Genomic DNA, 27,913 nt, shown 5'->3' with positions numbered 1-27,913 from the left:
GAATACTCCTATTTCTAGAGCCAATGAGCTGCAGCCTTGTAATATCATTTTATTCTTTCAATAAACAACCTTCAGAGTTGACAGGAGAAAAGAAGGGGAGAAAATTTAGGAGATAAAGTTAATGGGAGATACTGGAGAACAGGAGAAGAAGGATAGAGAAAGAAGTGGAAAGGCTGAATTTTAGGTTTCTCACTTGTATTAAAAATGGATGGTTCAGAGCACTCAGACAGAGAACCTTAAAAAACATAACAAAATGTGAGTGAACATTTTTTTCTATGTAATTAGATTCCTACTAAGTAGTTTTTTAAATGACTGGTAAAGTTTTATGGTGAATTCTTTTCCTTGGTAAACATATTTTGCCTTTCGTCTCTATCATTACACAAAAAACTAAAAAATAAAGTACCAAAACCTGTTTTCTTGTTCTTCAATCTGAGGTAATTTCAAGTGTGTTACAGAATTGGAGAAAAACCAGGTTTAGCATTATGTTTGCTTCAGATCTGCTTTTAAAGATGTGATTTTACTTATCCAGTATTTTACCAATGACTAAGGACAATCTTTATACAAAGAAAAGTAATTTTTAACACTTCAGAAATAAGACAGTTTCTACAGTGAAATAAAAGACTTGGAATTTTTCTTTTATTCCCCTGAGCAATTCTGAATATATAGTACAACAGACATTGTAGGTGAGCAGCTTTATTTCTGAGCAAACAACTGTATTTCTTATAGTTGCCCTATAGTTTCTTCTTCCAAGAATGAGTATAGGTAGAACACGTTTAGCTAAATTCTGCTTGACACGCAAGAGTTGAAAATGCAGAATTCCATAAACTAGTAAGAATTACCAGGTCCTGCTTAGGAAATTAAATCAGGAGTGGGAGATATATATTATACGTAACTCAGAAATTGCCTACATTATAGAAAGCTGAGACTTGCGAGGTTCAATCACCAATCTGCAACTAAAATCACTATACCACATAGTTGGATTCAGTATCTATATTCTTCAAAATTGAAATTTAGTTCATATTTTAATAAAAATAAACCATCACCTAAAATAATGTTCCATGTGGAAACCCATAAAAATGAGCATTGATTTAAATAGTTTTCAGCCTGGTGTGCTGGCTCACACTGGTAATCCTAGCACTTTGGGAAGCCGAGGCGGGGGATCGCTTGAGCCCAGGCATTCAAGACCAGCCTGGGCAATGTAGTAAGACCTTGTCTCTACCCCTCCCACCAAAAAATAAGAAAAAAGAAAAAGAAAAAATTAGGCAGGTATGGTGGTGCATGCCTGTAGTCTTAGTTACTTGGCAGGCTGAGGTGGGAAAACCACTTGAGCCCAGGAGATCAAGGATGCAGTGGGCCGTAATCATGCCACTGCAATCCCACCTGGGCAACACAGTGAGACTCTGTCTCAAAAAACAAAAACAAAAACAAAATACACTGAAGATCTTGTAAACGGTTTTATAAAGTGTATGTATAGTTTTAATAAAAATTTATATACAATGATATATGAAGTAGAGACTTCAATATTGATATAATGGACAGAAACATAAAATTAATTTACTAGTTACAGACTCAGTTATAATCTTTACATAATATCTGAGGTTTAATTTTGATTTAACAATAAGAATTCCTTTATCCCCCAGTGAAGGTAATATTCTAATGTATACTATATAAAGAGACAGACATCATTTTCATCATTTTATATTAATAAAGATTAATACACTAAACTGGCTGACATCATGGGTTAAACAATCTATTTTTAACTTATCAGTAGCAAGAGTTTTGACATAATAAACGGTATCTGTACAATCATTTTGGAAAACAAATTAGCAGTAGTTGATAAATTTAAAGATGCTCTATAATCCAGTAATTAATGCACTAAAGTGTATATATCAACATAGAGGCTAATCAACAATGTTGACCATCAAAAGCATGCTAAAAAGACCAAAACAATACAACACCATCTACATAAAATATTTAAAACTGCAATAGCATGTGTTAAGGGATACCTATACTTAAAGAAAAAATATAACTAAATAGACAGGAATGATATAGACCAATACTGGATGGTGGTTACCTTGGTGGGAGAATGCAGAAGGCCTTTATTAGTACTGGTTAGGTACAAGGAATTTACCTTATTATTTACTATGCTTTGTTATATGTCTTTAATATATCATACTAAATTTCAAAAACATTTTTCTGCCAGATAACAAAGGCTTTTTTCTACTGGCCAGATTTAATACACTCCTAGTGTTCACACGAGACTAATACATTAAGAATATTTTGGCTGGGCACAGTGGCTCACACCTGTAATCCCAGCACTTTGGGAGGCCAAGGCAGGAGATCACTTGAGCCTTGGAGTTTGAGACCAGCCTAGGCAGCATAACGAGACCTTGTCTCTAAAAAAATTAAATAAAAAATTAGCCAGGCATGGTGGCACGTGTGTATGGTCCCAGCTACTTGGGAGGCTGAGGTGGGAGGATCGTTTGGGCCTGGGAGGTCCTGGATGCAGTGAGGCGTCATTGCGCCACTGCACTACAACCTGGGGAACAGAGCCAGACTCTGTCTCCAAAATAAAAAAACTAAAAGTATTTTGGTGCTACATCATTTCTTCCAATAGTTACTGCTGTCAATTTTTAAAAACACTCTCATTGGGCAGACGTTTACTAAATACTATGTTCATCCTCTCATTCTAAATATTGAGCTTCCACTACGTGCCAGTCAGATAAAACAGTAAGCAAAAATTGTCAGTCTCTGCCCTCACGTAGCTCAAGATCTAGTGGAGAGGCAAGCAAATCAAGTATCTGTATTCACTCTCTTGATAATCTCACCCACACTTTTAAATACCACCTCTACGCTGACATGTCCATATTTCTAGACTGGATTGGAAATATATACCAGTATACATTCCCTAACTCAACATTCTTCTTGGCTGTCTAACAGGCATGTTAAAGTAAGTATGTCCAAAGCCAAACTCCTGCTCTTGCCTCAAAATCTGTTCCTCTAGCCTTTCTCCACAAGGGTGCATTGTACGTTATATTTTATATGAATAGCAGCCCCAGGAGTTGTATAGGACAACAATAATAATTTTTTATCCCAGAGAATATCAACTACATGCATCTGGCTTCAGGCCAAAAACCTTGGTGTCATCCTAGACTCGTTTCACATACAATGTCTGGCAACTTCTCATTTATCTCTTCCATTCCCACCCTGATCTAAGCCACCTTCATCTCTCACGTGGTCTCCCTGATTCAGTCCTTGGTACCACCTCTTCTTCCCCTATGCTCACTTTGCCACATACCCTAGTCAGCAGTCCGAAAGAGCTACTTAAGGCGGGGCGCAGTGGCTCACACCTGTAATCCTAGCATTTGGGGAGGCCAACGTGGGTGGATCACTTGAGGCCAGAAGTTTGAGACCAGCCTGGCCAACATGGTGAAACCCTGTCTCTACTAAAAATACAAAAATTAGCTGGGCATGGTGGCACGCACCTGGAGTCCTAGCTACTAGGGAGGCTGAGGTAGGATAATCACTTGAACCCGGGAGGCGGAGGGTGCAGTAAGCTGCACACCACTGCACTCCAGCCTGGGTGACAGAGCAAGATTGTCAAAAAAAAAAAAAAAAAAAAAAGGAAAGAAAAAAAAAGAGTGACTTAAAACCTAACGCAGAAAATGTCACTATCTGCTCACAATGCTCTAATGGCTTCCCATCTTTTTCACAATGGTGTTCAGGGCCCTACAACATCCAGCCCTCACCCTACCTCTCATCTTGTGGTACATTCCCTCCCTTGCTTACTCACTGTAGCTCACTGGCCTTTGCCCTGGCTTTCCCTTTGCCTGGAATACTATTTCCCCAAACACCCATATGGCTCGCTCTCTCACTCACCTCCTTTAGGTCTTAACGCAGATGTCATCTTCTCAGTAAGGTCTTCCTGATCATCCTATCTAAAGTTGCAACTCCCACTACCCTCACACTTCCTATTCTCTTCTCTCTCTGTTTTTCATGACACTGTATAGCTAACCTCACTCAAATATCAGATCCATGAGGGCAGGAATTTTAGTGTTTGCTTACTACTATACCTTCTAAACTAAACTAGATTTTTACAATAGAATATAACAGGCATACAATAGGCATCCAGTAAATATTTGTTAAATCACAACACAAATGTAAAATTGCAATTGACAAGTCCAGTGAAAAAGTAGAGTGCTAGGTGACCCTGTAGAAAGACAAAAAGCTTACCCGAGAAAGTCAAACTAGAGCTGAGAACTGACAGATGAGTAGGAGTTAATTAGGATGTGCACAGGTTCAGCAGTGAGAGGGGCTAAAGGAAGGCTGGTATACCTTAGACCAGAAAGAGATAGGAAAGATGCAAGATGGAGTTGCAGAAGGTAGAAAAAGGTAAAACTGTGAAGAGATCTGTAAACCATATTAAGATGGTTCTTATCCTCAGAGCAACAGGAAGCCAAAGAAGTGTTTTAAGCAGAGCGATCATATGAACAGATTCAACAGATGCTGAAAAGATTACCATGGCTACTGGATAAAAAAGCATTTCGAGGGGTCAAAGTAAATGCAGGTAGATCAAGTAACAGGTCACTGCAATAACTCACTTGAGAGAAGATGGTATTTCACTTTGGGGTGTTGGGAGTAGAGACAGACTGGATAGATAAGATACTTAGGAGGCTAAAAAAAAAAATCAATGGGATAAAATAAAAGGAGTGAAGGTCAAGGGAATTTTAAGGTTTATTTCTAAGTTTCACAAAGTACTATCAGATGCCGCAAGGGAATAAAAAGTTCCCATAGATGTGAAGTCTATGTCTTCAAGTAGTATTATCTGGATCTTCAATGCTCCTAGCCACCAATGGCTACTCCAAATAAAGATGTACTAATTGTTGTATATGTTGGATTTGAAAGCTTAGTGGAGAAAAAAGAATGTAAGATATCTCAGTAATTTTTTACACTGATTACAAGTTGAAACGATAATATTTTCTATGTAGGTTACATAAAATCATTAAAATCAATTTCACCTTTCTTTTTACCTTATAATGTGGCTACCAGAAGACACAGTTATACAAATGGTTTATACTATATTTCTACTAGACAGCACTGATCTCATCAGCAATACAACTGTTGCAGTTCATTCAAAAGGAAAAAAATACACCTAAGGAGAAGACATGTGAATTTTAGGTCAAAATACAATTTGTATAAAGAATTTCAATTTTTTGATTGTTTTTCAGGGAGGTGAAGAAATAAATATTTCTGGGGTTTTTTTTTTGCCATTTAAATACAAAAGTCATTTTCTATTTGTGCTTTATTTATAGAATATATTGTTCTTCTATTGCTAATCCAATGGTTCTATTTAGAAAGCCCTCTGTGGTATGGGGGAAAAGTTAGGAAAACACAGAATTGTGGAAATGATGGGAACTAAGAGATCACTGAGGCCTACCCCTTCATTTATAGGTACCAAACTTGAGATACCAAGACAGTAAGTAACTTACTTGAAAATCACAGGACTAATACGATTTAAATCATGTAGGACATAAATGGAAACTTATAGTCATTACAGTGTTCAGGGCCACTACAGACTTGTAAATATCACAATGAATACACTATATTTTGTTACCAAAAGAACTAAAAATGTATCTATTTTATAGTAGTGAATTTCAGGATTATCAATGACTTTGTTTGGAATACAAAATCACATTGAAATACTAGATAAGAGGTTAAAAAAAAATCAGATTTGAGAGTCTGAAACCCAGTTCCACCACTTAGTTGTGTACCAAAGACAATGATCACTGTTTCCTCATCAGTAAAACAGAGATACCATCATACTCAGGATGTGAAAATGATAGGAACACTATACACACACCCCCACCCAGTGCTTATAGTGGACAGATGTATAATGCCAGTCCCTTTGTTTTCATTAGAAACAAATGATGTGTTTCTTGATCCTTTCTCTTCTCTCCAAAATGTCAATGTAGTCATATTATTAAGTCACAAAATAAAGATGTAAGGGAAAAGATTACTAGAGTTAGTGGTGAAACCCAGTTTCAAATTTCCATCTTCCCATTAAAAAGCTTCAAAGTAATAGGTAAATCATTCAGCTTCCCTAAGTCTATTTCCTTTAGTAAGTAATGGAGCCAAATCAATCAAAATGATTCAAATACAGCTGACCTGTAAACAACACATGGGTCTACTTATACACGTATTTTCTTCCACCTCTACCACCCCTGAGATAGCAGAACAAATCTCTCTTCCTCCTCAGCCTACTAGATGTGAGGATAATGAGGACAAAGCCTTTTATGATGATCCGCTTCCACTTAATGAATAGTAAATACATTCTCTCTTCCTTATGATTTTCTTAGTAACATTTTCTCTCTAGTTTATTGTAAGAACAGAGTAATTAATACATATAACATAGAAAATATGCATTAGTTGATTGTTTGTTACCAGTAAGGCTTTTGGTCAACAGCAGGCTATTTGAAATTAAGTTTGTGGGGAATCAAGTTATAGAAAGAGTTTTCACTGAGCAAGGGTCAGTGCTCCCAACCTCCACTTTGTTCAAGGGTCAAGTATAGGCCCATCTATGACTCAATAATGTACTGCTATGAATGCTACATGGGTTTCTGAGGCCCAAATAGTATGTAGATAAGTTACAACACAAGCTTTAAACATTTTAAAATATGAAGTATAATTTGACATTTCTAATACACATTAATTTGAGATTGATCGTTTTCTATATTTAAAAGGAACATTCTCAAAACTACTTACATCTGGTTGAATAGCTTTAAATACTGGAACATCCATTAATGTTATCTGACCCTGAAATATAAAGTGAAAATGATAATTTCTTCTTTGGAATCCAATACCATAACACGTAACCTAAATTAAAATTATATTCTATACTAAAATATTACCGAATACTCAATTTTATAAGGGCTTATGGAAAATAAAATTTAGCCCCTGTACCATTAAATAGAATTATTTCTAATAATCTCATGGCTATCTGTATTTTCTTGGAAGATAAATTGTGTAAAGTTAAAAAATAAAAATAATTTTAAAAATTTGGACAGTCACATTAAGTTATAATAAAAAAATAAAAACCAGGTAAGTTCATGTAGCAGTGTTCTTGTTATGATGATTAAATTACAGCTCCTCAAACAGTGGTATAAAATCAGGTATTACTAAAAAGGTTTTCTTCCTAACTTAAAAAAAATATAATGAAACTACACTAAAGCCAACATTATATCTAAGAGCTTTATATGTTATGGACCTATCCCACTTATGGCTACAGATATAAAACAAAATTCAACACTGTCAAGGAATAATATGCTATGACCAAGCACAGTTTATCTCTGGAATGCAGGAACGGTTTAACATTAGGAAATCAATATATTCTGTTAACAAATTAAAGGAGAATGAGAAAACAAATTTATATTAAGAAACAAATGTTTTTCTAGATACCTTTCATCCAACAACACCTTTACATTTCATTTTTCAATTTTTTAATTAAAAAAAACCGTAAAAGTTTCTTAGATATGTCAATAAAATATAGTTGGCTTAGAGAAATGGTATAGAGGGATGAAAGCAATTACCATAATGGTAAATACATATTGCTACTTAGCAAATTGAAGTGTAACTTATAAAGCTGTCCTTAAAAAAAATGTACAGCTTTTCTTACTTTTCCCACTTCATCCCTCTGTTTGCTCCACAGCTGTACCATCTTTCCCAATAATTCCCATATCCAGCTTTTTAAAAGCCATCTCTTTTGCTGGACCTACAAATTCTAACTCAATAGCACCAACATGTAAATTATGTGCAAAACTGGAGAAGGCAGAGGTAGGAGGCTTACCGCATATTCTTCTGGTGTAACCTTAAGAACATCAAATACCACAGCATCAAAGCTTTTCTTCAACTCAGAACCTTTGTCACTTAAGGATTCAGAGCTGCTACTTTTCTGTTAAAGTGAAAGAAAATGCAGCCTTTTTAATCCTGTCTCACATTCAAGTGACAGAAACTAGACTGGCCTTAAAAACTGAGAAAACAAAACAGAAGGTTAACAAATGCTGCAGAAAAGCTGAGCAGAATATGCTGCTTAGTTGTTAGAGTACCAGATAAAGGGTCGGACAACTTGAAATCTAAAACTGTGACTTTCAATTTTTAGGTTCTTGAATGAGTTATTTTCTTGTGTGTCAGTTTCCTCATCCTGACAACCTATCATTTCCTATAGAAATAAATGATTTTTAACTAGTTCAATGATTCTCAAATAAGGTAAAGGGAAGTCAGGGGAGAAGGCTATACACCTATTTAAAATTTTTTAAAACTAATTTTTAGTAAGAAAAAGACAAATTAGCTTTATAACACAAGTCATCAGAAAATATTCAGAATGCTGTTAATTACAGAGTTACACATAATCCATTCTTAGTTATGTGATCTGTCTGTGATAGTACAATTAATACTATTCTACCTATTATATTACAAATTTAAGTTTTCCCTGCTTAAAAATTACTGTTTCAAGTTTGAATATGCTGTGGCTATAGGCAGAATGAACGGTGGATTTTGGCCCTGAAAATCTTATTACTGTTAAAAATTTTCCACTTCGTCTGTGCCATGACATAATAATATATTCTGTATCAGTTGGCTAAATTCAGAAGAACATCAATATGAGAATATTTAGATCAGGCTCTTTTAAATGGTAGTAGGATATGAGGCTACAGATAACAGCAAAAAAATTAACCAAAGTTTCAATTAGCACAGTACACAGATCAACCTACTAGCTATTATATATTAGTTTTAAGCACTTGTCATTATGCCTCATTTTTGCTTTTCCTCTCTTTTAGTAGCAGCTAAATACTAAATATCGAGCCATGATCATTACAAAGAAAGGGATTTGTCATTAACTTTGAAAAATTCTCAACTATTATTACTTCAAATATTTCTTCTGCTTCTTTCTCCTGTCCTTCTGGTGTTCCCATTATGCATATGCTACACCTTTCGTCACTGTCCCACAGTCCTGGGCTATTCTGTTCCTTTTTTTTTCATTCTATTTTCTCTTTGCATTTCAGTTTGGGAAGTTTTACTGACATGTCTTCCAGCTCAGTGATTCTTTCCTTGGCTGTCTACTGGTCACCAGTCTACTGGTACTGGTTAGCTCACCAAAGGCATTCTTCATTTTTGTCACAGTGCTTTTGAATTCTAGTATTTCTTTTCGATTCTTAATAGTTTCAATATCCCTGTCTATATTATCCATTTGTTCTCGCATGTTATACGCTTTTTTTCATTAGAGCCTTTGGCATATTAATGACAGTTATTTTAACTCCCAGTCTGGTAATTGCGAAATCTCTGCCATATGAGAGTGGTTCTGTTGCTTGATTTATCTCTTCAAATTGTGTTTTTTTCCTTGGCTTTTAGCATGGCTTGTAATTTTTTGTTGAAAGCTAGAAATGGTACATTGGGTAATAGGAACTCAGGTTGAATAGGCCTTTACTACTGTTAAGGGTTTATTTTTTATCATGCTAGGCATTATACTGTGCTTATAATTTGGTATTGTTATAGGTGTCTGAGTCTTCAATTTCCTCTAGTATCCTTATTTTTTTATCCTCTGTTGTCTTTGGGTTTTACCTAGAAATCCCTTCTTAGTTTCAGCCTTGCAGCCTTCAGCTGAAATCTTAGTATTATACAGAAGCCCTGCTGATGTGGTGGGGGTAGGCAGAGTATGTGTGTGTATTTGAGGGGTTGCTGGGGAGTGAGTGTCCTATAGTCCTATTATTCGGTTTTAGTCTTTCACTGAGTGTGTCCCCAGACTGTGAACTTCACAAATGATTCTCTGTCCCCCTGGCTCTGCTTAGGTGAGACAGGAAGTCTGGAAGGGCTTGAAGTTGAGGCTTTTTCCTCTCCCAAGTGAGTTAGGCTCTGGTGAAGTAGTTCCCCTTGAGGGCAGGTGGAGAACAGAATGCTCTGGGCATATTTCAATATGTTTACTTTCTATCTGGGTGTATTTCAAAATGGCTATTTCTTTCCTCCCCCTGCTAGAAGCAGAAGGGAATTTTTTTCTGTCTTTACTGTGAGAAGCTTGTGGGCATCTTAGAGGTAATAAAAATCAGAAAAGTAGAGGGTGAGAAGAAGCCAAGACTGGACCCCCAAGGAGTTTTTAACTCTCAAGCTAGTCCACACACAGTCTCCAGCAGTTCATCAATTAGGGTTTACGTGGCTCCACTGACTTCTGCTCCTGTAAGCTGTGATTCTCTATTTGCCTATCTCTCCAGGTTTCAGGGCATCACTGTTAAATGTGCTCTGTGATAGCAATTCTCTGATAGAGCTAAGAGGAGTTATTGATTTTCAGTTTGTTCCCATTGTGAGGACAGGAGTGAATTCTAAGCTCTTTATAAATCCAAGCAGAAACCTGAATTCCAGTGAATGAATCCAAGCAGAAACCTCAATAAAGCAGAAACCTCATAAATAAAATGGAGTTTTGCTTCCTGTGTTTAATCTCCGTAACTATGACTAGTTTATAGTATGTCAACAATATTATTTTATGTCCCAAAACTAATACAAAATTTTATTCATAATGTTAAGTATTCAAATAGACATCAGTTAAGCAGTATACACTAATCCAATAGCTGTCCAAATAACTAGATGCATTCTGTCAGGTGAACACATGAATCATAAACATAAATCAGTAATTTTCTCCAAGTTTTTAACTCAGCCAAGTTAGTATATCATCATGACAATTTTATTGCTTATCAAAAAGAATGAACACTTCTCTTTTTTCCTTCTTAATGCCATTAGAGGCTTAAAAAATTACTAGTGTGCATTTTGACGTGCTTCCCTAATACCAGTAATAAATTGGTAATGATAAAGACACAATGCAATAATGTTCACCAGGAGAACAGCAGTAATTCATTCAAGGCATGACTCAAAAACTACTGATACTTCTAAATGTCTGAAAACAAGTTCACTGTAATTCTCCTACTAACAGAAACTTCAAACACAGGTTAAATATAAAAGGTAATGAGAAAGGATAAGTCAGCCAACCAAGATAAAGTATTTTAGCCATTCTGTAAACTTATCACTTCTATAAGAAATTTGTACTTTGATGTTACCAGATCTGTATTTTAAGAGAAGGTGGAAAAATACAAAATTTTAATTTTATTTTCTTGCCACAATAAATGGACAATTTAAAGGGTGGTAAGTAATTTAAGTAATTCATTCTTACTTTACATCTGCTAATTATACTACTCTGAAGCCTGGTGTAATTAATTCACTTTTAGTAAAGTCAACAGAATTGTTTGTACAAGTGAATGACCTATTTTATTTAACAAATATTTGTATTCTGCTTCCTATGATACTAGAACAGGTATTTCTGAATAGTTAAAAATATACACATATATACACATATGTAACATATTCAAGAAATATGGTTACAAATATATGAAGAAAACAAACATATATTACAAACATATATATAAATATAATCCTATTGTTGTAAATATAAAAAAGCTATGTATAAATTTATGGAAAAAATTATAGAAAGAGATTTTTCTAAGTGACAGTTTTAAAAATAGGAAAGCTCCCATCTGTTTAAGGGATTAGGAAAAGCTTTATTAAAAGCATAGCATTTGAAATATGTTTGAAAGACAAAATGTTTTGTGTGTGCAGTGATGGGGAGGGGACACACCAGAATGGGAAGAAAAATTCCAGCTAGAAAAATTGGTATAGGCAAAGTTATGACAGAAGAAGGAAAATGTAATGGTTTATACAGACACCAGCAAATGTAGTATTCTCTCATTAGACTATAAAGTTTCAAGTAGAGGACGAGTAGGGATTAAATCCAAAAATTTGGGGCCATTTTGAAGAAAGTCTTGAATAAAAGGCCAAGTGACCATTTGAATTTAATTAGTAGGCAATGAGGAACCACAGACAGTTTTGGGAAAAGATAAAGTTTAAGAGTTGTATTTTAAGAATACTAATCTTAAATTTCAGTCAAAGGACCAGAAACAACAGAAAATCTAAGTGCAATACCAAATATAAGGCCATGGCACTAATCTAGACAAGAAATAATAAATGACCAAGCTAAGATGGTAGTACAGTAACAGAAATAAGGAGAAAAGTACTGGATCCCAGAGATAAAGCACAGTGGACAGGCTCTAAGATAGCTGCTGAAGATCTCTATCTCTTGGTATTCTCACCCCTGTGTGATCCTCTCCCCTTGAGTGTGGGCAGAACCTGTGACTTGTTTCTAATCAGCAGAATATGGAAAATGAGATGAGATGTCACTTCCATGAATACATTATATAAGATTGTAACTTCCGTCTTGCTAGTGGACTCTCTCTGCTATGATGAGACAATGGTTGTGGTGGGCAAAACAAAGTTAATTAACAACACATTGGCTGGGCGCGGTGGCTCATGTCTGTAATCCCAGGACTCTGGGAGGCCAAGGCAGGTGGACCACCTGATGTCAAAAGTTCAAGACCAGCCTGACCAACATGATAAAAACCCCATCTCAACTAAAAATACAAAACTTAGCCAGGTGTGGTGGCAAGCGCCTGTAATCCCAGCTACTGGGGAGGCTGAGGCAGGAGAATTGCTTGAACCCAGGAGGCAGAGGTTGCAGAAGGCCAAGATCGTACCACTGCACTCCAGCCTGGGCGACGAAAGCAAAACTCTGTCTCAAACCCCCCCCACAAAAAAACCACACATCTAAAGATTTAAACTTAGATGGCTATGGAAATGTGATGCTATTAATGTAAGTTAGATAAAAGGCTTGGACTATTTTCTTTACAGTTGTGGAGCAGAACAGTAATAAGAAACTTGATATTGTGGACATTACAAATGTCTGGTCTATCAAAAATGCTTAATAAAATTCATGAGGGAAGCCAGGACTAGAGATAAAAATAAATAATCTACATAAGAAAAACAATGGAAACCACAGACTTAGAATATTTTCAGTGATATCAAGGCCTAAGTAACTGGCTGGGGCAAAATGGAGACCATTTTGGAATGGAGTTGAGGCTATTAAGGAACTTTGAGGTCAAGGTGTTAAAGGGTCATAAACATTATTCTCTTCCAATATACTAAGAGAAAAATAAAGAAGAAATATAGAAGCGAGATGCTAAAGTTACTAAGGAAAGCAGGCAAGTTCTCTAGATCTATACACAAAGAAAAAAAAGAAAAAAGTTGGGGCAAAAATACAATCATAATATATTCACTAGAGGTGTGAGCATCTAGTTCAGTCTTCACATCTTCATCTTAAATGCTAAACTTTAACCCAAGAACCAAATGTTTCTTTTAAAAATAAAGAGTTTTATGAGTTACCATTATTTGCCATTATTTTTCAAGTATCTTAAGTAGATAAGGATTAAGTATATCTATGATGCACAGCAAACATATGAATCACTAAAGTAAAAGTTAAAATATGTGTACTTCTGCACATGTACTTCTGCACTAAATGCACTTCTGATTTAAGTATGTGAACAAACATAATGCTTGAAAACTTAGAAAGCCAGGTAAGAAAGTTTATACCTAAGCTTCTTAAGTATCTTACCTCAGAAGCAGTAGCTGCAATATTGACATTGCTTGCCTGCCCGTTCATTAGGTCCATGCTTTCCTCATCAGTCCCTGACCTTATGTTAACAGCAACAGAGGACTGATTGCCTCATGTCCAAGGCCACAAATACATTATTCCTGTAAAAAATAAAAAAGTTAAGCAAATGTCCTCCCTCGAAGTTTAAGAAAACAACTCTATGCCTACCACCATGACAAGAAACAAAATATTTCAACTTCACCAAACTCTATTATTTTAGCTCAGCCACTAAATCCAGATTGAGGACAATCTTGTATGCTCTTTTCAAACAACTAGAAACACCAAATAAACAGTATTCAATAGATGTTACTGTTATGTTCTTCATAAGCAAATCAAAAGCATAACTTTTCGCTAAGTGGTTATTGTGAGGGAAAAAAATCAAATGTACAACTTTTTTAAAGTAAATAAAATGTGTAAAAAAAAAAAAAAACGCATGGCAAAGTAACACATACCACAACACAATAAATTTTTAGTGATCCAAATGACACCCGTAAATCAACAATACTGAATACGCTTAGGGAAGATACATCATACCCACATAATAAAGAAACACAGAACTTCTGAGGACACAGGATGGCAAATAAGGAGCCAAGAGCAAGTTTCAAGCCATCAAAATTCTAGTCAAATACTCTTTCCACAACACAGATTTTCTACTTTACTGGAAATCATAGTACTTACTTCAAGTTCTAATATCTTTCCATAAATAACTTGCCATATAAACTGAGTAGGTAACTTTACCTCCCTAGGTTAGAATTTCTTCCTCTCTGTAAAATGACAGCGGTAAATGAACTTTAAGATCCCTTTTCAACTTTAAAGATCTATGATGTATCTCATAAGAGAAATGTTAAGTGTCTATAAATTAGGTACTCTATGTTATATTCACTTTAAAAGCTGAGTTTTAAATGTCAATAATAATTACTTCAATGCTAAGTTTCCTTTCTCTGGAGAAGCAATATAGGATATAGTGATTTAAAAGTACAAATTTTGGAACCACATTACCTCTGTGTAAACCCAGGAAATTTTAACTTTTCTGTACTCAGTTTTCTCATCTATAAAATAGGGATAATAAGTACCTACACTTCATAGAGTTGTGGTGAAGAGAAATGAGATAATATACACAAAACACCTAAAACAGTGTGGGTACTAGTAAATATGCTATTAATATGATGCAATGAAGATGCAGATGCTACTACCTACTTAATCCCCATAAGGCTTAAATTCAACAGAGTCTCTTAAATAAAAAAGAAAAGACAACACCTTAGAAATATATCTTTGGGAAGCAATTGTTGCTGAGTATCACTAAAAATCCTAATTGCAAACACAATGAATGAGAATGGCTAAGATCTGTTTCCTAGATGTAGTAAAACATGCTCTTGGTTTTGAAATGCTTAAAAATTATTACTAATGATAGCAGCCTTCAGTCACATCTTGAATTTATCTTAATTTATTCAGATACAGCCTAGGCACCTGCTAAGAGCAGAACATTGCACTAGAATTTTTTAAATAGAAATATATTCAAAATCATGAAGTTTTAAAACCATTTAACAGCACCCACTTAGAAAATCAATGTGAAAATGAATAAACTATAAAACAATTTCCTCCTACCTAAACTATCTCATTCTATAAGCTTCATTATCCTTATATTATTAAGAATCAACTTATATTTATACTGCTATACAACAAAACCAGCTTGATAATCCAGCTTCTCTGAACAGAGTCTCTCAGTTTGCAAGATATTTTTCAAATTATTTCATTTCACTCCAGTTTCTAGGCAAGATTAAGTATAACATGAATTTATAAATCAGGGGTGCCCCCTAGTGCTAAGAAAAAGACTTTAATAGTTAAAGGAGTTATATCTTTAACTTACTTTACATATCAAAATATACAATTTATTACTATTACGTAAAAAAAGGTAATACAGACCAGGAACAATATTAAAATATTTGTAAACTATAAGCATGAAGAATCACGTTTTCTCTTTTTTTTTTTTTTTTTTTTTTGAGACAGAATTTTGCTTGTTGCCCAGGCTGGCATGCAATGGCATGATCTCAGCTCACTGCAACATCCGCCTCCCAGGTTCAAGCAATTCTCCTGCCTCAGCCTCCTGAATAGCTGGGATTATAGGCACAAGCCACCACACCCAGCTAATTTTGGATATTTTTAATAGAGACAGGGTTTCACCATGTTGGCCAGGCTGGTCTCAAACTCCTGACCTCAGGTGATCTGCCAGCCTTGGCCTCCCAAAGTGCTGGGATTACAGACCTGAGCCACTGCACCTGGCCTTCTCTGCTTTTAAAATAAAATGTCACTCATATACTTCATGAAAATTAAGGTTATAATGAAATCCATTACATATTTTAAAATACAGCAAAGCATACCTTAAAGAATATAAACTCTTCATAACTACTTACAAATGTACATGTCAATAGTATTTAATAATGTTGAAGAGTAACAGAGAGGCTTATATGATATTACAAAAATACTACAAGTTCTAAAAGAGATACAGGTTTATTATTTTAGTATGTGCCTCAAAGACTTTTCTATACTTTGCACCCAGAAAAGCTCACATTAAATATACCAAATATATGCTTTAATATTTTATTTACTTTTGTTAGCGTTATAAATGACAAGATCTTTCAACATGACTACCAACATCACAACAGCCATTTTTTAAAGAGATGGTGTCTTGCTCTGTCGTGCAGGCTGGAGCACGTAGCACAATCTTAGCTCACTGCAGCCTCCAATTCCTGGGGTCAAGCAATTCTCCCACCACCTCAGCTTTCTGAGTAGCTGGGACTTCAGGTGTGCAACACCATGCCCGGCTAATTTTTTACATTTTTTAAGAGACAGGGTATCACTATTACATCGCCATCTATAAAATAGCAGACATTATTTCTCAAAGTGTAAAGAAAAGTTTAAAAATAGGCTGGTGCAGTGGCTCACGCCTGTAATCCCAGCACTTTGGGAAGCCAAGACAGGTGGATCACCTGAGGTCAGGAGTTCGAGACCAGCCTGGCCAACATGGTGAAACTCCATCTCTATTAAAAATACAAAAAATTAGCCGGGTGTGGTGGACCGCGCCTGTAATCCCAGCTTCTTGGGAGGCTGAGGTAGGAGAATCGCTTGAACCTGGGAGGTGGAGGTTGCAGTGAGCCGAGATTGCATCACTGCACTCCAGCCTGGGAGACAGAGCGAGACTCTGTCTCAAAAAAGAGTTTAAAAATAACAAAGTTACTTCATTCATTTGAGTTAAAATTGTTTTGCCTTCAGTCAATAAAAAGAGATCCTACATCTAAGTCTTCCAGATATAATTTTGTCAAATTTGAACTAAACTATGAAAGTACCGGCAGATTCATTTGTAAACTGTCCCACATCTACATAGAGAGGTTATATTTCCATATACCTAAACAGCTTGAAACTAAACAACTTGTGGGGGAAGACAGACTTTCAAATGATTAAATATTAAAGGGAGAAAAGTCTATAAAATAATGCATTTAAAGGTTACGCTTTATCTCCTGTATAGAAAGTTCACTCAAGATAATTTGCTAAGTAATCCTAATAGACAAGAGCTGAGATCTCCTAAGATACCTGACCCAAAATATGAATATAGGTTAACTAGAAATTCAGGTAATAGAAAAGAAGTTCCAAATAAAAAGATAAACTGTGCTCCAAATATTTTGTGTTTTTGTTTTTGGTGGGTATGAAGGTATTTTGGCCAGATGCTCTACTCAAAAGACTACCCCATAAAAGTTCACTTAACTCATAATAGTCTGTATTTGCAATAAGACAAACAAAAAAACTAACATCCAGATACAATATTAGCAGTTAAAGCATGAAAACAACCCAAGTGAATCAGAAACAGGTTTAAATATTTGACAAAAGTGTGCTACTGTGGACCTAGAAATGGTCAGAGAAAGGAACATAGCACATTAGTATGGAACAGCAGAACAGAAAAACAACATGGTAGTGCTGATGGCATAAGACAGACATCGAGATTTCATGGTTGGAGGCTCTTGGGTGGAAGAGATTCCCTAAGCCCTAGGGGATAGCCATTAAGGATCTCTTGTACCTGAATGTGAGGCTAAACTGAACATCACAGAATAATCTATAGGCAAAGGACTGCTACACAATGGAAAACTATGCAGCCATTAAAATACTGTAATACTTACTGACACATGAAAAATATTTATAATATACTGCTATATAAATGAAGCAATTTACCAAACAGTATGTAAGGTATAATCCTTTTTGGTAATCATTATTATAACATAAAGAAGAGAGATGCACCAACACACACTAAAATGTGGTTATCGCTAGGTTCATAAGACAATTTTTCCCTAACTTTAGCTTACCTGTATATTTTTAAATTTCCTACAAAGACATTAATTAGAAAAAAGTAAAAGAACAAAAACAGTTTTTTCCTCACAGACTGCTTATTAGTTACAAGAAAAAAAAAATAAGTAACTATACTATGTGAAGAACTGGACAATCCCTTAACTGAGTAGATCAAAATTATTATCACCAATGGGGAAAAGAGAGACATCATGTGCCTCCGGATGTGATGATACTCTGGGAAGGACACAACATAACTGACAAGAAGTTAAGCTGGGAACCCATAACTGAAATCTAATCTCAAGGACATGGACAAATCTCATCTGAGGAACATTTGATAAATATATTCTACAAAAAACACGACTGTTATGAGAAAGGCCGAAGAACTATTACAATTTAAAGGAAATGCAAGAGATACGGCAACTAAAGGTCCTGTATTGGATGGTAGTAAATGCTTTAAGAGATATTATTGGTAATTCACAAAATTGAAATATAGACTGTATATTACTGTATCAATTTCCTACATGTGACAATTTCCTGTAGTTATTAATACATAAAAGGAGGCTGGGCGCAGTGGCTCATGCCTGTAATCCCAGCACTTTGGGAGGCCGAGGCAGTTGGATCACCTGAGATCAGGAGTTCGAGACCAGCCTGGCCAACATGGTGAAACCCTGTCTCTACGAAAAATACAAAATTTAGCTGGGCATGGTGGCAGGCGCCTGTAATCCCAGCTACTCCAGAGGCTGAGGCAGGAGAATAGCTTGAACCTGGGAGCAGGAGGTTGCAGTGAACCAAGATCGTGCCACTGCACTCCACCCTGGGCAACAAGAGCAAAACTACGTCTCAAAAAAAAAAAAAAATTACATAAAAGAACACCTTTGTTTTTAAGAAACACAGAAATACTAAGAGGTAAAAGGGTGGCCAGGCCTGGTGGCTCACACCTGTAATCCCAGCACTTTGGGAGGCTGCAGTGGGTGGATCACCTGAGGTTAGGAGTTTGAGACCTGCCTGGCCAACATGGTGAAACCCTGTCTCTACTAAAAATACAAAAATTAGCCAGGCCTGGTGGCGGGTGCCTATTGGACCAGCTACTCGGGAGCCTGAGGACGCAGTGAGCCAAGATCACTGCACTCCAGCCTGGGCGACAGAGCGCGACTCTATCTCAAAAAAAAAAAAAAAAAGGAAAAGAAAAGAAAAGAAAAAAAAAGGTATGAAGTATGCAAACTAATCTTAAATATTTCAGGAAAACAGTATGTATATGTGTGACAGAGAAAATAAAGTGAATATAAAGATAATGTGGCATCGTTTTTCCCCCAACATGGTTGATTAGAGGCTTTTAGCATGCATCAGCCACTTGGAAATATCAGAATAGTGCATAAAGATCAACTGCGGGCTTCGCATGGTGGCTCAAGTCTGTAATTCCAGCACTTGGGGAGGCCGAGATGGGTGGATTGCTTCGCTTGAGTTTAGGAGTTCAAGACCAGCCCGGGTGACACGGTAAAATCCCATCCCTAAAAATACAAACAAAAAATCAGCCCGGCATGGTGATGCGCACCTGTAGTCCTACCTACTTATGACACTGAAGCAGAAGACTCACCTGAGCCTGTGAGGCCGAGGTTGCAGTGAGCTGTGATCATGTCACAGCACTCCAGCCTAGGCAAGAAAGTAAGACCTTCTCTCAAAAAAAAAAAAAAAAGGCAATCGACTCTGTAAGCTTTAATTCAGCAAGGAAAACAGAAACCCAGTGGAATCATAAACGACACCCAGATCCCGGGAAGGAGAACAGAGGCTGATAAAAGTAAGTGAGGCCCCAGTATTCAAGAAAGGCAGAGAGCCTCCCTTTGTGACACCTTTTCCCTGGGGATCTGAGCAACCCAAGCCAAGGAACAGAACATTGCTGCTCCTAATCCCTGAAGCTAACTGGGGTGTTGGAACTGTGCTTTCCTCCAATGCAGGCCCTGGATGGCGGGGAGAGCTGCTACAGCTGCACTTTCTCCTGGACAATGAGACTTGCGGCCAGGGCCAGCTTGATGACCTGAAACCAGTCTCTGTATATTACTGCTGGGTGCCCCAGCATGCTCTCCTAAGATCATGGTGCAGCAGGGCCCTCTCCACTCCACCCCAGGCATAAATCTAGGCATTCGGAACACCCAGTTGCCTGGACCAGCAGCCTGGGCCACCCTACCCTTCATGGACATTGATCATGGTGCAGCAGGGCCCTCTCTGCTCCATAACCAGGCAGATCTCCAGGTATTCAGAGCATCCCTTTACATGGATCAGCAGGCTGAACCACCCTACCCTTTCTGTGCATAGATTATGGTGCAGTAGGGCCCTCTCTGCTTCACACTTAGGCAGATCTCCAAACATATGGAGCACGTGCTTGCATGGACTAGCAGCCTGAATCACCCCATCCTTCCTGCACATGGTGGGTCCTCTCCACTTCATGTCCAGGCAGATCTCCAGGCATTCAAAGCACCCACTTGCCTGCTTTGGCAGCCTGACCTGCCCCACCCTTTCTGGGTATATATCGTGGTGCAGCAGGGCCTCTCTGCTCTATGCCCAGGAAGATCTCCAGGCATTCAAAGCATCTGTTTGCTAGGATTGGTAGCCTGAACAGCCCCACCATTCCTGTGCAGAGATCCAGGTGCAGGGGGTCCCCATCTCTGCTTCATATCCAGGCAGATCTCCAGGCATTTGGAGCACCTGCTCATCTGGAACAGCAGAGTGAGCCACCCTACCATTCCTGTGCAGAGATCCTGGTGCATGGGGGGCTATCTCTGCTCCACGCCCAGGCCCCAGGCATATCTCCAAGCATGTGGAGAATCCACTCTCCTGGATTATGAGTGTCGGCCGCCCCTATCTATGTGCAGAGAACTTGGGGTCAAGGAGGTTTCTCAGCTCCATACTTGGACACACTTCTGGACGTTTGGTGGCCACCCACTGGATTCTCCTTTGGCCTTGGTTCTTGTGCCTGCCACTGGGGGAACTGTAGGTGAACCTGCTTGGTCCAGCCCTGCCCACCTTCCACCTCTCCTCACACCTCCCCAGGGCTGAGGAGGGAGCACAGACCACTGTTTACTCCACAAATCAGCCCACTGCCTGAGGCAACAGACAACATCTCCCAGTAAACAAAGATCAAGTGTACACCGAGCCACTTTGGCCACAGATAGCGCTTACCCGTAAGCGCCCTCTACTGGCTGATAGGCAGAACTGCATATCCCAATTAAAAATCTGCCAATAGAAGTGCTTATGGTTATAGAAGCAAAGTCAAGACCCTATCCAGCATTCTTTATAGTCACACCCCCTAGGGAGTGGGGAAGGAGAAGGAAGAAAAAATCAATAATATCACAGAGAAAGAAAAAAAAATTCTGCCTGCACAAAAATAATTACAAAAATTAGAAGTGCCAATGTCTCCAGATGAGAAGGAACCAGTACAAGAATTCTGCACCATGAAAAATCTGAATACAGTGACACCACCAAAGGATCACAAAAGCTCTCCAGCAATGGTCCCTAACCAAAATGGAAACTCAGAAATGACAGATAAAGAATTCAAAGCATGGACTGCAAGGAAGCTCAATAAGATCCAAGACAAGGTCAAGTATCAACACAAAGAAACTTCTAAGGCAATCTAGGAAATAAAGGAAGAGATAAACATCTTAAAAAGAAATCAGGCCAGATACAGTAGCTCACATCTATAATCCCAGCACTTTAGGAGACTGAGGTGGGGGAATCGCTATGAGCCCAGGAGTTCAAAACAGCTTCTGGCCCATAGTTGTGCTCTGAGGGAACTCAGCTGGATGGCACAGCCTCCCGTTATCCCAGAAAGCTCCTAGGCAGCAGGACAGGCATCCCCACCCACCTCTGCTACTGGTAGCCAGGCAAGTTGCACCTGCTACAGCTTCCAGCCCAGTGGTCCTACTTCAGCCTAAATCTGTTGAGGAGCACAGCCTCCTGCCTTCCTGGAAACACCCAGATGACAGAGTGATCAACTCCACCCACTCCTGGCCTGGCCTTTTGCAGTCAGACAGGCCATACCTGCAACAGGTAGCGGGACTACCCAGGAGTCTCGCTTCTGCCTGAATTCTATAGGCAGGGACAACACTGTGATTCCTGGGGAGTACATGAAGAGCAGAATAGGGCTTACCCGGCAAGGATACAGCCTTTGCATGAGGCAGCCCCATGGACCAGAACATCCAATAAAAGAAATGCAGGCATAGAGGCAGTAAACAGAGGGGGCTCCTCCACAAGAGGAGACTAGACTCAAAGTCAGTCGACTGAACCCACCTTACACCATAATCAAACCCCCAAGGGCATCCAAGAAGATAAAAGCCAAAAAAAAAAAAAAAAAAAAAAAAGCCAAAGGACAGCAACTTCAGAGACTGAAGAAATATCAGCCCGCATGGATAAGAAATAATTAGTACAAAAAACTCCAGAAACTCAAAAGGCCAGACTGTCCTGTCTTCTTAACCCCAACTACATTAGTTCCCCAGCAATTATTCATAACCTGGCTGAAATGACAGAAATAGAACTCAGAATATGTACAGGATGAAGATAATTGACATTCAGGAAATAGTCAAAGCCCAATCGAAAAATTCTAAGAAATACAATAAAACAATACAGGAGATAAAAGATGAAATGGTCATTTTAAGAAAGAACCAAACTGAGCTGATGGAAATGAAAAACTCACTTCAAGAATTTCAGAATACAATCACAAGTCTTAACAGCAAAATCAACCAAGATGAGAAAAGAATTTCAGAGCTCAAAGACCTGCTTTCCAAAATAACTCAGACAAAAACAAACAAACAAACAAACAATAAATATGTGATTATGTAAAGACAGCAACTCTACGACTCACTGGCATCCCTGAAAGGGAGAAAAAACAGGCTACTTGGAAAACATTTCAAGATATTGTCTGTGAAAATTTCCTCAACCTCACTAAAGAGATCAACATTCAAATTCAGGAAATGCAGAGAATCCCTGAAAAATACTACACAAGAAGACCAACCCCAAGACACACAGTCATCAGATTCTCCAAGGTCAAAATGAAAGAAACCATGTTAAAGGCAGCCAGAGAGAGCAGGTAGGTCACCTACCAAGGGAACCCCATCAGGCTAATGGCTGTACTTTGAGCGGAAAACCTACAAGCCATAAGAGATTATGGGCCTATGTATTGGTTAGTTCTCACACTGCTATAAAGACACACTAACTGGGTGTGGTGGCTTACACCTGTAATCCCAGCACTTTGGGAGGCTGAGGTGGGCAGATCACTTGAGGTCAGCAGTTCGAGACCAGCCTGGCCAACACGGTGAAACCCTGTCTCTACTAAAAGTGCAAGAAAAAAAAAATTAGCCAGGCGTGGTAGTGGACACCTGTAATTCCAGCTACTCAGGAGGCTGAGGTAGGAAAATCGCTTGAGCCCAGGAGGTGGTTGTGCAATGAGCTGAGATTGTGCCACTGAACTCCAGCCTGGGCAACAGAGCAAGACTCCGTCTCAAAAAAAAAAAAAAAAAGACATACCTGAGACTGGGTAATTTATAAAGAAAAGACGTTAATCAGCTCTGATTCTACAGGCTGCACAGGCTTCTGCTTCTGGGGAGGCCTCAGGACACTTACAATCATAGCAGAAGGCAAATGGGAAGCAAGCATATCTTCACATGGCCAGCAGGAGAGAGAAAGCACAAAGTAGGGATCTGGTTGTTTTACACTGTCAAACAACCAGATCTCATGAGAACTCTATCATGAGACAGCACTAGGGATGGTCCTAAAGCATCAGAAACCACCCCCAAGATCCAATCACCTCCCACCAGGCCCCACCACCAACACTGGGGGTTACAATTCAACATGAGATTTGGGTGGGGACACAGAGCCAAACCATATCAGCCTATATTCAGCATTCTTAAAGAAAAAAATTTCTAACCAAGAACTTCATATGTAGCCAAACTAAACTTCATAAGCGAAGAAGAAATAATATCCTTTTCAGAAAAGCAAATGCTAAGGGATTTTGTTACCACCAGATCTGTCTTACAAAAAGTCCTGAAGGCAGTGCTAAACATGGAAAGGAAAGACAGTTACTGGCCACTATAAAAATACACTTAAGTACACAGGCTAGTAACACTATAAAGGCACCACACAAGTCTGCATAACCACCAGCTGGCAACATGACAAAAGGAAATAATCCACACATCTCAATACTTACCTTGAATGTAAATGAACTAAATGCTCCAATTAAAAGGCACAGAGTAGCAAACTGGATAAAGAAGCAAGACCTAACTGTATGCTGTCTTCAAGAGACCCATCTCAAATGCAATGGCGCCCACAAGCTCCAAGTAAAAGGATGGAGAAAAATGTACCAAGCAAACAGAAAACAGAAAAAAGCAGAGGTTGCTATTCTAATTTCAGACAAAACAGACTTTAAACAAAGATTAAAAAAAAAAAAGATTAAAAAAAGGGCATTACATAATGGTAAAGGGCTCAGTTCAACAAGACCTAATTATATTAAATACATACACACCCAAAACCGGAGCAGCCAGATCCATAAAGCAAGTTCTTAGAGACCTATGAAGAGACACAGACAAACACACAATAATAGTGGGAGATTTCAACACCTCACTGACAATAGGCAGATCATTCAGGACCCGAACTCAACACTTGATCAAATAGACCTAACAGACATTTACAGAACATTCCACATAAAGACAAGAGAATATATATTCTTCTCATCTGAACAAGGCACATACTTTAAAATCAACCCACAATCGGACATAACACAATCCTCATTACATTAAAAAACAAAAAAAACAAACACCAAATCATACAAAGCATACTCTCATACCACAGTGTAATTAAAACAGAAATCAATACTAAAGAAATTCAGTCGAAACTGTATAATTACACGAAAATTAAGCAATCTGTTCTTGAATGACTTTGGGGTAAATAATGAAATTAAGGCAGAAATCAAGAAATTCTTTCAAACTAATGAGAACAAAGTATGAAGGTACAAAAATCAGTAGCATTCCTCTACACCAACATCCAAACTGAGAGCCAAAGCAAAAATGTAATCCTATTCACAATAGCCACAAAAAGAATTTAAAAACTAGGAATACAGCTAACTAGAGAGGTTTACTATCTTTACAATGAAGATTATAAAACACTGCTCAAAGAAACAGAGAGGACACAAACAAATGTAAAAGCATTCCATGTTCATGGCTAGGAAGACTCAATATTGTTGGCCAATGGCCACACTGCCCAAAGCAATCTAAAGATTCAATGGTATTACTATCAAACTACCAATGACATTCTTCACAGGATTAGAAAAAACTATTTTAAAATTCATGCGGAACCTCAAAAGAGCCCAAATAGTGAAGGCAAACCTAAGCAAAAAGAACAAAGCAGGAAGCACCACATTACTCAACTTCAAATTATACCACAAGACTACAGTAACCAAAACAGCACAATACTTTTACAAAAACAGGCACACAAACCAATGGAACAGAACAGAGAGCACAGAAATAAGGCCATACACTTAAAATCTGATCTTTGACAAAGCTGACAAAAACAAGCAATGGGGAAAAGACTCCCTATTCAATAAATGGTGATGGGGTAAGTAGATAACCATATGCAGAAGACTGCAACTGTACCCCTTCCTTACACCATATACAAATACAAAAATCAACTCGAGATGGAGTAAAGACTTAAAGGTAAAACTTAAAACCATAAAAACCCTGGAATGATAACCTAGGAAATATCATTCTGGACACAGGCCCTGGCAAAGATACCACAACAAAGACTCCAAAAGCAATTGCAACAAAAACTGACAAATGAGACTCAATTAAACTAAAGAGCTTCTGCACAGCAAAAGAAACTATCAGAGTAATTAGATACCCTAGAAAATGGAAGACAATATTTTCAAACTACACAACTGAAAAATATCTAATATCTAGAATCTATAAGGAACTTATACAAATTTACAAGCAAAATACAACCCCATTAAAAAGTGGGCAAAGGACATGAACAGATACTTCTCAGAAGACCTAAACATGGGTAATAAGTATATGAAAAAATGCCCAACATCACTAATCATTAGAGAAAAGCAAATCAAAACCATAATGAGATAGCATCTCACACCAGTCAGAATGGCTATCATTAAAAAGTCAAGAAATACCAGATGCCAGCAAGGCTGTAGAGAACTGGGAATGTTTATACACTGCTGGTGGGAATGTAAATTATTCAGCCACTGTGGAAAGCAACTTAGCAATTTCTCAGAGATCCCAAAGCAGAACTGCCATTCAACCCACAATTCCACTATTTGGTATATACCCAAAAGAACATAAATTGTTCCAACACAAAGACATATGCACATGTATGTTCACTGCAGCACTACTTGCAATTGCAAAGACATGGAATCAACCTAAATGCCTACTAACAGTAGAATGAATAAAGAAAATATGGCACATATACATCATGGAATACTACACAGTCATAGAAAAGAGTGACATCATGTCCTTTGCAAAAACATGGATGGAGCTAGAGGCCATTATCCTAAGCGAACACAGGAACAGAAAACAAAATATTGCATATTCTCACTTATAAATGGGAGTTAAACACTGAGTACAGTGGGTACAAAGAGGGGAACAACGACACCAGGGCCTATTTGAGGGTGGAGGGTGGAAGAAGAGTATTGAGAAACTACCTACTGGGTACTATGCTTATTACCTGGGCAACAAAACAAATCTTTACACCAAACCCCTCAAAACACAATTGACCTACATAACAAACCTGCATACATACCCCTGAACCCAAAATAAAATAAAATTTAAAAATCAATCAGAGCTTCTGGAATTAAAGAACTTAAGAAATTTAAAAACAGGAGGCCAAGGCGGGTGGATCATTTGAGGTCAGGAGTTTGAGACCTGCCTGGCCAACATGGTGAGACCCCATCTTTACTAAAAATACAAAAATTAGTCAGGCATGATGGCATGTGCCTGTAATCCCAGCTACTTGGGAGGCTGAGGCAGGAGAATCACTTGAACCTGGGAGGCAGAGGTTGCAGTAAGCCACGATTGCACCATTACACTCCAGAATGGGCAAAAGAGCAAGACTCTGCCTAGAAAACAAACAAACAAAGCACAATTGAAAGCTTTATCAATAAACTGAACCAAAGAGAAGAACGAATTTCAGAGCTTAGAGACCAGAGTCCCAAACAAACCCGGTCACGCAAAAATAAAGCAAAAAGAATTTTTTAAAACAAATAAAGGTGGGCCGGGTGTGGTGGCTCATGTTTGTAATCCCAGCACCTTGGAAGGCCGAGGTAGGCAGATCACTTGAGGCCAGGAGATTGAGACCAGCCTGGCAAACATGGCTGAAACACTGTCTCTACTAAAAACACAAAAATTAGCCAGGCATGGTGGCACATACCTGTAATGTCAGCTACCTGGGAGGCTGAGCCACAAGAATCGCTTGAACCTGAGAGGCAAAGGTTGCGGTTAGCCCAGATTGTGCCACTGCACTACAGCCTAGGTGACAGAGCAAGACTTTCAAAAAAAAAAAAAAAAAAACCAATAAAGTCTTTGAGAAATATGGGATTATGTAAACTGACCAAACCTACTGGCACTCCTGAAAGAGACAGAGAAGAAGAAAACCACCTGGAAAATATATTTGAGAAAAATAATTCAAGAAAATTTCCCTAATCTTGCTAAAGAGATAAATATCCAGGTACAAGAAATCCAGAGCACCTGTGAGACACTATCCAAAAAGAACATCACCAAGGCATATCATCACCAGACTGTCGAAGGTCAATGCTAAGGAAATAATCTTAGAGACAAATAGGGAAAAAGGTCAGATCACGTACAAAAGGAACCCCATCAGTCTAACAGCAGAGTTCTCAAGATACAGAGTGGCACACTGGATAAGAAAAACAAGACCCGGCCAGGCGCGGTGGCTCACGTCTGTAATCCCAGCACTTTAGGAGGCCAAGGCAGGCAGATTACGAGGTCAGGAGATCGAGATCAT

General features: G+C 38.0%; 1 protein-coding gene across 3 annotated transcripts in view; it reads right to left on the bottom strand.

Moving 5' to 3' along the window:
* Nucleotides 1-27,913, bottom strand: part of RALGPS2 (Ral GEF with PH domain and SH3 binding motif 2) — a 201,141-nt gene that overhangs the window by 118,089 nt on the left and 55,139 nt on the right. For all 3 annotated transcript variants that reach the window (XM_078000792.1, XM_015122899.3, XM_015122913.3), the window contains exons 2-4: nucleotides 13,535-13,674; nucleotides 7,844-7,948; nucleotides 6,763-6,813 (exon numbers count right to left, since the gene is read on the bottom strand). In XM_078000792.1, the coding sequence (XP_077856918.1) occupies nucleotides 6,763-6,813; nucleotides 7,844-7,948; nucleotides 13,535-13,591 (213 nt within the window). In that variant the 5' untranslated portion in view covers nucleotides 13,592-13,674. The remainder of the gene's footprint in view (nucleotides 1-6,762; nucleotides 6,814-7,843; nucleotides 7,949-13,534; nucleotides 13,675-27,913) is intronic.

Source organism: Macaca mulatta, chromosome 1 (assembly GCF_049350105.2).
Source record: "Macaca mulatta isolate MMU2019108-1 chromosome 1, T2T-MMU8v2.0, whole genome shotgun sequence".
Lineage (NCBI taxonomy): Eukaryota > Metazoa > Chordata > Mammalia > Primates > Cercopithecidae > Macaca > Macaca mulatta.
Note: the sequence above shows the minus strand (reverse complement) of the source record. Positions and strands in the feature narration are given on the sequence as shown.